The sequence below is a fragment of the Chiloscyllium plagiosum genome, chromosome 13 (assembly GCF_004010195.1).
Source record: "Chiloscyllium plagiosum isolate BGI_BamShark_2017 chromosome 13, ASM401019v2, whole genome shotgun sequence".
In the NCBI taxonomy this organism is placed as follows: Eukaryota; Metazoa; Chordata; class Chondrichthyes; order Orectolobiformes; family Hemiscylliidae; genus Chiloscyllium; species Chiloscyllium plagiosum.
The window spans coordinates 67,769,475-67,779,260 of NC_057722.1; the positions used below are offsets into that span (position 1 = coordinate 67,769,475).

The 9,786-nt window shown below is 46.5% G+C and overlaps 1 protein-coding gene across 2 annotated transcripts in view; it reads right to left on the reverse strand.

The window, feature by feature from the left end:
• Nucleotides 1-1,383: 1,383 nt before the first annotated feature.
• Nucleotides 1,384-9,786, reverse strand: part of agtr1a (angiotensin II receptor, type 1a) — a 46,185-nt gene continuing 37,782 nt past the window's right edge. For both annotated transcript variants that reach the window (XM_043702693.1, XM_043702694.1), the window contains exon 2: nt 1,384-4,594. In XM_043702693.1, coding sequence (XP_043558628.1) covers nt 3,386-4,585 — 1,200 coding nt within the window. In that variant the 5' untranslated portion in view covers nt 4,586-4,594 and the 3' untranslated portion in view covers nt 1,384-3,385. The remainder of the gene's footprint in view (nt 4,595-9,786) is intronic.

Below are 9,786 nucleotides of genomic sequence, written 5' to 3' on the forward strand. Positions count from 1 at the left end.
GGAATTCCCTGTCTTGGAAAGAGGAGTCTTTGAATATTTTTCTGCTGGAGGGAGACGGATTCTTGTGAGGGAAGAGAATTGAAACATCATTGGAGGGCAGATGGGAATATGAAAACTGAAACATGAATCGAGGAACCATGATCTTATTGAATAATGGTGTGGATGTACCAGTGTTGGATTGGTGTGGACAAGGTCAGAAGTCACATGACACCAGGTTATAGTCTGAAAGGTTTACTTGAAATTACAAGCTTTCAGAGCGCTGCTCTTTCATTGGCTAATGCTTACTTTACCTGACTGAGGAACAGCGCTCCGAAAGCTTGTGATTTCAAATAAACCTGTTGGACTATAACCCGGTGTTGTGTGACTTCTGACCTCATTGAATGATGAAGCAGTCTTAAAGAGTCTGCTCTTGTTCCTAATTTGCATGTTCGACAATTTGGACACTGGCGAGTTTTGAGAAGATTTGTAGCTCAGGTTGAGGTTCTGGATGTAAGTTTGCTCGCTGAACTGGAAGGTTCGTTTTCAGACGTTTCGTCACCATGCTAGGTAACATCATCAGTGAGTCTCTGGTCAAGCACTGGTGGTATGGCCTGCCACATGTTCACCAGAGGCCCTCTGATGATGTTACCTAGTTGCCCATCTGAAAATGAACCTTCCAGCTCAGTGAGCAAACTTACATCCAGATTTGGACAATGAATTGAATACAATACTGAGGAGATGGGAAGGTACAGAGCAACAGCTGAATTTGCACTTCGTAGACTGTCTTATAAAATGATTTCTTCAAGAAGCAAAAATAAAAAAAGGGGACAATGCCATGGTAATTAACATTGATTCGGAGATGCCGGTGTTGCACTGGGGTGTACAAAGTTAAAAATCATACAACACCAGGTTATAGTCCAACAGGTTTAATTGGAAGCACACTAGCTTTCGGAGCGTTGCTCCGAAAGCTAGTGTGCTTCCAATTAAACCTGTTGGACTATAACCTGGTGTTGTGTGATTTTTAACATGGTAATTAACTTATGCCATCTTCTTCTCTGGGGCCTCCTGCCATGCGTTTGGCTAGCTGAGTTGAGTCAGTGTGTGGAACCATTACACGTATATATTGGGGGCCCACAGAAATGCATTGTCAATTCTTAGACATTACTGGAGGGAGGAGGGTGGATAAGTTGGCTGCGTAAATGCAGCCACAAATAGTTTGGGTTGTCTTTATCAATTTCTTCAAGACTAGCCTGGACTTTTACCACTACAGCTCCTCTACCTCCACAAAGGTTGGATCCCAACTCAACTGTACCCACCCTCCCCAAATTCATCCCAATGCATCAGCCCCCCCCTGCTTCCCCCCACCCCCAGTAGAAAGCCACACCACTGACCTGGCTACCCACCTGTGTGTAGGATGTCCAATGCATTTTATTGATTCAATTGTAATCTCTTGAGCATCCCCAATTTTGGTCACTCTGTTTTTGACAGTCGTCTCTTCAGCTATAGAAATACTAACAACTCGCATTCTCTTCCTAACCCACACCATTTTTCTTTGGCACACCTGTTAGAACCCATGCCTTTGACTATATTTTTTTGACCATCTGCCCTGACATATCTCCCATATTTTAAGCCTCAGAGAGATGCAGAAATGAAACACATCAGGTTATGTTTACATCGGATTTTGTTCACATGCTTTAAGATGTTTCCTCTCACAATTTTCGCTGCACGTCCACAGTTTAATGATGAGTATGGCTTTTTTTTTGTCTCCTAATCAACCTGTTCAGGCATGTTATATATGGAGCAGTGGGAACTTGAACCCAGAGCGCCTGAGCCAGAGGTAGGGACATGACCAATGCACTACAAGGGCTCGATAACTGCACTTTGATTTGTCTTTTTCAAGTTACTCCACCTGGCCTTGAGTAATTACCCACAGAGAACATTGAAGAGAAACACAGAAACATCAAACAACTGAATGCTACAATCTCCTTATCTGTCAATACTTTTATGATACAATTCCTGAGTCCTTAGGGCATATTACTCTGCTAATGTTGCCATATAAATACTGGTAGTTGTTAATGGCTTTTAATAAAGTTTTGTAACTGCAAAGGAAACCACACTTCTCAAGTCGTGTTCTCACCTCTCCCTGTTTCCTTGCATGAATCCAGTCTCTGCCTGCTTCAGATTTGGGAAATGGTCAAAAAAATCGAAACACTTCTTCCTTTCAAGTTTTAGGTGAAAACACTTTGGCAATTTGCCAGGTGTCCAGGATTCTGGAACTCTGCTCCAGTACCAGATCAGTCGGGCTCAAACCGATCGTGTCTAAAATCCTGAAGATGGTCACTTGAACAAAAGGAATTGTGGGTCTGCATCATATCTAGGTGCTTCCTAATGAACATCCCACGGTCCAATTCCATCAAGAGGCCAGGCCCGTTCTGAAGAATGGACAAATCATTGTTTCTGGTTTTTGGTAGCTACCTTCCAATAGTTTTGACACTGGAAAGCCCATAGTGAGTCCCATCACCATATACTGGTGAAGCCCTTTATACAGAAGACCTTCCATTGGTTTGATTAAAGGCAAAAACAGTGGGGTCTTTTACCTGAGGAAATGTCAGTATCCACTTTGAGTTGGCAGGAAAGAGATAGCAGCAATGTGTAACTTCCCCTTTCTGTTACAAGTTCTGAAAAAGGGACAGCCACAGTTGCAGTGAAGTTGAAAGTTTCTTCTGTCCACGCAAGGTCAGGAATATCTCACCTTCCTGTTTTTGCAGCCTGGATTCTTTTCTTTCTGCTTTGCTTTAGTTGAATTCAGAAGAATTAAACCAGATGGGCCATTCTGCTGATTTTGAACCTCACTTGAGGTTTCACGTGTAATATTTGATGCGAGTTCAAACCTGACTCAAGAAGAATACTGAAAACTGTTGAGCAGTGCTTTGAGTCTGTGGCAAAGTGTAGCGTAAAGCATTTATGAAATTAGACAGTGAGGTTTAATTGGGATTCCTTTCCATCACCTTAATTTACAAGTGTGTGTGATGAGACAGGACCAGGAAGGGAGCTGAGTTCATTGGAGGTTAGATGCTACGATGGACCCCAGCACACTCCTCCGAATGGTTTACATTCTAAATCCCGTTACACAATCCAGTGAATCCTGTACTTGTGTGGACATTGTGCTGGGCTTTGCCATAATGTTGCATTCAGCTTGGCTCCTTGATCAAAGGACCAGTATTGGAAGCTAGTGCCTCAGCAGGTTGGAGCCCCTCGAGGCAAGGATTTCCTTGGAACTGAGAAATTAATTGTGTGAAATTTCATTTCTGGTGGCAGGGCTTTTGGTTTCTCTGAACCTGGTTAGTCCATTCCAACTCGCCGCCGAGACATCGTGCGGGTTCATGATTATGTCCGCAGGACATTTCTAAGCCCGAACATCCAGGGGACACCCCTCTGAGGTAGGGCACCTTAGCTCACTGGAGGAGACTGGATTCTTGGCTATCGCACTCAGCGATTCGATGGTGCGGTAAGATAAGGAGCTCATTTTGGTTGATAGACTCGGGTGGGATCTGATCTTGGGCGGCACACACCTCAGAAGGAGGAAGAACTTTTCTCTGAAGCTGCGCCCCACCAGGCCGTACAGGATGGGGTTCAGGCAGCTGTTGAAGTAGGCCACGCAGATGGTGAAGGGGATGGAAGTGTCAATAACTTCGGTGATGTGGCAATGTTTGATAACATTCAGCCGCGAAAGAACATCCAAGAAAGTGAAAATCTGGAACGGAAGCCAGCACAAAATGAACGACACCACGACGGCCACGATCAGTTTGAATACCTCGTTGCTCACTGGCTTGTTTCGCTCAATCCGGTAGGCCTGCACAAGGCTCTTGATAATTAGGGAGTAACAGATCAAAATAATGAGCAGGGGAATTAGAAACCCCAGAAGGGTCTTCAGTAAAGCCATGCCGAATACCCACTGGGTCTTGTGCTTCTCTGGGTAGTTGAAAGCACAGATGGTTTTATTCCACTCCTTGTAGTGAAAGACTTTGCGGAGGAACATCGGGGGCAGGCTGACTAGAATGGCCAAGATCCACACCACGATGCAAACCCCCCAGGCGTGGACCAGTGTGCGTCTCGTCCGCGATTTCATGGGGTGCACGATGGCGAGGTAACGGTCGATACTGAGGCAAGTGACCAGGAAGACGCTGGCGTTCATGTTCAGCTGTATGATGGTGGCGCCCACTTTGCACAGGAAGATCCCAAAAGGCCAGTGGTACTCCAGGGCCAGGTAGGCCACCCAGAGCGGCAAGGTGATGACGAAGATCAGGTCGGCCAGGGCCAGGTTTAGCAGAAAGATGTTCGCCACGGTTGTCAGCTTCAGGTAGCGATAAATGACCAGGACCACCATACTGTTCCCCAAAACCCCCACCACAAAGATGATGCTGTATATGATAGGGATCATAAGGAAGATGTAATTGTGCCTCCCGCCAATCGTGCAGGTCAGGTTAGCCTTCCCAACACCATTCCCTGTGGAATTGCTCAGCAAGGTTTCTTCAGTGCTCAGTGCAAGGCCAGATGTTATATTGTGGAATACACTGAACTTTGAAGCCATCTGTGTCCAGTTCATGTCTGGGATCTACAAGCAGAAAGAGGGGAGTACGTTAGCATGCTTTAAAAGACAGATAGATCACTTTACCTGTTTTCCTACCTGGCATCTTCAGGATAATACAATAGTTCCCTTCTACAAGACAAAATGCTTCAGTCACTTCAACATTACATCGGACAGCTGTCCTCACAGATAATGCCTCCATCCCCTTTGTTCACATCTGGGAATAAAGCCATAAGATACAGGAGCAGACGTAAGCCATTCAGCCCATTGAGTCTGCTCTGCCATTCGATGTGATCATGGTTGATTTGATTATCTTCAACTCCACTTTCCTGCGTATTCCCCACAAATCTTGATTCCCTCACTGATTAAAAATCTGTCTGTCTCAGCCTTAAATATAATCACCTAGTCTTGACAGTCCTATGCAGTAAAGAATTCCACAGATTCACAGCCCTTTGAGAGATGTGTGTGTGTGTGTCCTTGCCTGCGTGTGTCTGTGTAAGTGCACATGTGTGTTTATGTACATCTGCATGTCTGTGTCCGTGCACATATATGTGTCTGTGCAAGTGCATGTATGTTTATAAACATCTGCATGTCTATGTGTGCATGTGTCTGTGCAAGTGCACTTGTGTTTATGAACATCTATATGTCTGTGTGCGTGTGTGTGTGTTTATATGTGTGTCTGTGTGCATGTGTGTGTCTGTAAATGTGTGTGTGTGTCTGTGTGTCTGTGTGTGTCCATGGCTGTGTGTCCCCATGGCTGTCTGTGTATTTGTTGATTCACACCATACCAGAAATTGACTAAGTGTCAGTTTTGTTGGATTTCTGGGTCTCTCACTGCGAGGCTAATGAGTTTTCCTTGTATGATCCTCCCAAACGTACCTCTCTGATTAAGTACCATGCCCCTGTGGTGCCCACCTTGTCCAATGCTAGGCTGATTCTCCCCTTCTCTGTAGGCAGAAGTACTTACCACTGCCAGGATAACCCAGGATCCATAGTGCCACCACCATCTTTAAAAGACTGTTGTGTATCCAGTCAAGAGCTGGCAGTCTGGTGCTGCTGGGCACATTTGGGGACAATTGCCTGGAAACAGCACACAAGAGGAATTTGGTGTCGAGCTTTATGGACAGGGACCTGGAGGTCCTGGTGAAAGTTGGGGAGGGGTGCGGAGGTGGGGGGAGTGGTATACAAGAGGGATACACTCTCTCCCCCAAGATAGGCAGAGGTGGCCATGGCATCAGATTGTGCCAGACTGGAATGAGGTTGATACATGGGTCACTGAGATCTCCACAGTCCACAGAGGAGCATGCATCTATACCACAAGAAACTCAATAACTTTCTCTACTCCAGCAGGATAAATGCCACCCTCTTCTTTCTGCTACCTCACACTTCTTCCAGCTCTGCAAACACCTCCCACCAAGGTTCATGTTCCACCGTTCTCCTTGTTATGTGCAACATCCTCCCTTGCTTGTTCTCATCCGGCCCAACCCACCCACCCAACTAAACCTGCATGGCCTCAGCCCTGTCTCCATACACATTGTGGTCACCTCACCACCTTCCCTCCCTCACACCAGTCCTAACAGCTATTAGTACAACTGCCGCCTGCCTTCATCTCACTCGCTACTTCTCTTTCTCACACTGCAGGAGAAAAACACTTACAATGGGGCCGAGAGAGTCAAGACGGGTGTTGGGGTCCTCAAAGTTTGGCTCCTCACCTCTCCCCTCCCACGGCCCAGGTTGGTGAGAATAGGGAGATGCTGAAACTTTCTCATCTGGTCAGACAATAAGCACTTTCCATTGCTGTGCTGCTCCCCCATATCCCTCCACTAGCATTGCTTCATTAACACTGCCACTAGTTCATCACTGTCCTGTAGGTATTGATGGATGCCCACAGCCTCCAGGGTCAGGAGGACAACACCACAACATACCCTCTCCTCCACCTCCGATGGTGAGACTCCAGAACACTTTGTGGATCTATTGGCAAGGTTGCCTCCTGCGCTGTCTATTAGCTCAGAGACTGAGACCTCTGTGGCTATTTGGTCTCCACTGGAGTCTGTGGCATTTGCTGGTGAGGATTTCACTGCCACATCTCCACTTAGAGTCATAGTGCATGGAAACAGACCCTTCAGTCCAACCTGTCCATGCCGACCAGATATCCCAACCTAATCTAGTTCCACCTACCAGAATCTGGCCCATATCCCTCCAAACCCTTCCTATCCATATACCCAACCAGATGTCTTTTAAATGTTGCAATTGTACCAGCCTCCACCACATCCTCTGGCAGCTCATTCCATACACGTACCACCCTCTGTATGAAAAGGTTGCACCTTAGGTCTCTTTTATATCTTTCCCCTCTCACCCTAAACCTATGCCCCTCTAGTTCTGGACTCAAGAAGAGACAGCCAGGTCACTGGCACTCAGAGGGCAGCAGGGACCAGGCACCTCCTCAGGTCCAGGTGGGCCTGGAGCCCCTGGGTCTCATCAGATCTTGATCTGCCCCAACCCAGAGCCAGGAGCCAGGTTTGGTTTGGGAGTCACTGGCTTACCCTGTCGTTGGCACCCTGCTACTTCAGGCAGGCGATAGTCTGGCTGCCTCCTTGGGCAGCTTGGAGATTGCCATGGAGAGCCAGGTCTAGTGCCCTCAGAGTCTGCTGGATATACACAGACCTGCACTCACCATTGGTGCTCAGTACCACCGGCAAGGCGATGGGGCACAAGAGAGCTTGACGACGTTCCAGGTAGCCCTTGCTCACCGGGAGATAGATGTTTTGAACAGTGAAGAGGGTTACCTCAGAGTACAATGGGACCTTAATCAGATGGGCCGATGGGCTAAGGAGTGGGAGGTGGAGTTTAATTTAGATAAATGTAAGGTGTTGCATTTTGGTAAAGCAAATCAGCACAGGAGTCACAGGTAGACAGGGGAATCAAGAAGGTGTTTGATACACTTGTTTTTATTGGTCAGTGCATTGAGTATAAGCATTGGTTATACAGGACATTGGTTAGGCAACTTTTGGAGTACTGCGTTCTCTCTGCAGTAGGAAAGATGTTGTTAAATTTGAAAGGATTCAGGAAAGATTTATAAGGATGTTGCTGGGTTTGGAGGGTTTGAGCTATAGGGAGAGGCTGAATAGGCTGGGGTTATTTTCCCTGGAGCGTCGGAAACTGTGGGGTGACCTTGTGGGGTTTATAAAATCACGAGGGGCGTGAATAGGGTGAATAGTTAAGGACTTTTCCCCAGGGTGGGGGTGTCCAAAACTGGAGGGCATAGGTTTAAGGTGAGAGGGGAGAGATTTAAAAGAGACCTAAGGGGTAACTTTTTCACACAGAGGGTGGTGCGTGTATGGAATGAGTTGCCAGAGGAGTTGGTGGAGTCTGGTAAAATTACAGTATTTAAAAGACGTTTGGATGGGTATATGAATAGGAAGAGTTTAGAGGAAAATGGACCAAATGCTGGCAAATGGGATTAGCTCAATTTAGGATATCTGGTCAGTATGGACATGTTGGACCAATGGGTCTGTTTCCAAGCCATATGACTGTATAAGTGCCCAATGAGCACTCTGCCATTCATATGCGGTAACTTTGGGAGGAATGCCAGGACCTTGGAGAAGCTGCAAGGAGTATTTGTCAGAATGAAAGCTGGGCTAAAATTCTTTGTTGTGTGGAGACATTAGAGAGCTGGATTCGGTCTCCTGAAAGCATAGGGAAGATTTAATAGGAGCATTCAAAATTACAACTAATGAAGTAATCTGAAATTGTTCTCACTGACAGAAGCATTTGTAACCAGAGGACACAGGAATAAGCTAACTGGAAAAGAACCAGAGGGGTATTGAGGAAAATTTGGTCTTGGGTGATGAGTTGATATGATCTGGAATCTCAAGCTTGGAAGGTTAGTGAAAGCAAATTCTAACTCAACTTTGAAAAGAGTATAAGCCGGAAATAGAAAAGAAAAAGTCAAGGTTCTGTGGAGAGAACAGGGAAGTGGAATCAATTAGATAGTTATTTCAAAAACTGAGCCGCTGCATGATTAGCATAATGGAGAATATGATGACATTCCTGATGAAGGGCTTATGCCTGAAAGGCTTCCTGCTCCTTTTATGCTGCCTGACCTGCTGTGCTTTTTCAGCACCACACTCTCGACTCTGATCGCCAGCATCTGCAGTCCGCACATTCTCCCATGATCAAATGTTCTTCAATTTTATCCCAGAGTTTGCTTTCTTTATTCCGAGTGTGCATTTGTGTGTGTGTGAGAGAGAGAGAGTGGTTTTGCGTGTGTGTGTTTCTGTGAGTATGTAAGTGTTTGTGTCTGTGAGTATGTGTGAATGTGCGTGTGTGTGTGTGAGTGAGTGTGTGTCTGTGAGTGTGTGACTGTGAGTGTGTGACTGTGAGTGTGTGTGACTGTGAGTGTGTGTGTCTGTGAGTGTGTGACTGTGAGTGTGTGACTGTGAGTGTGTGTGTCTGTGAGTGTGTGTGTGTCTGTGAGTGTGTGACTGTGTGAGTGTGAGTGTGTGTGAATGTGTCACTCTGAAAGTGCAGGAGTTATTGTGTGTAACATTCTAGCTCCATTCACTCCCTGACCATCACAGCACTGATCAAATCCAACCTCAACACCCACTCACACACACATTCACACACACCCACTCACTTACAGACACACACTCACACCCACTCACTTACAGACACACACTCACACCCACTCACTTACAGACACACACTCACACCCACTCACTTACAGACACACACTCACACCCACTCACTTACAGACACACACTCACACCCACTCACTTACAGACACACACTCACACCCACTCACTTACAGACACACACTCACACCCACTCACTTACAGACACACACTCACACCCACTCACTTACAGACACACACTCACACCCACTCACTTACAGACACACACTCACACCCACTCACTTACAGACACACACTCACACCCACTCACTTACAGACACACACTCACACCCACTCACTTACAGACACACACTCACACCCACTCACTTACAGACACACACTCACACCCACTCACTTACAGACACACACTCACACCCACTCACTTACAGACACACACTCACACCCACTCACTTACAGACACACACTCACACCCACTCACTTACAGACACACACTCACACCCACTCACTTACAGACACACACACACATTCACACAAACATTTATACACACACACCCACACACCCACACACATCATCCACACATT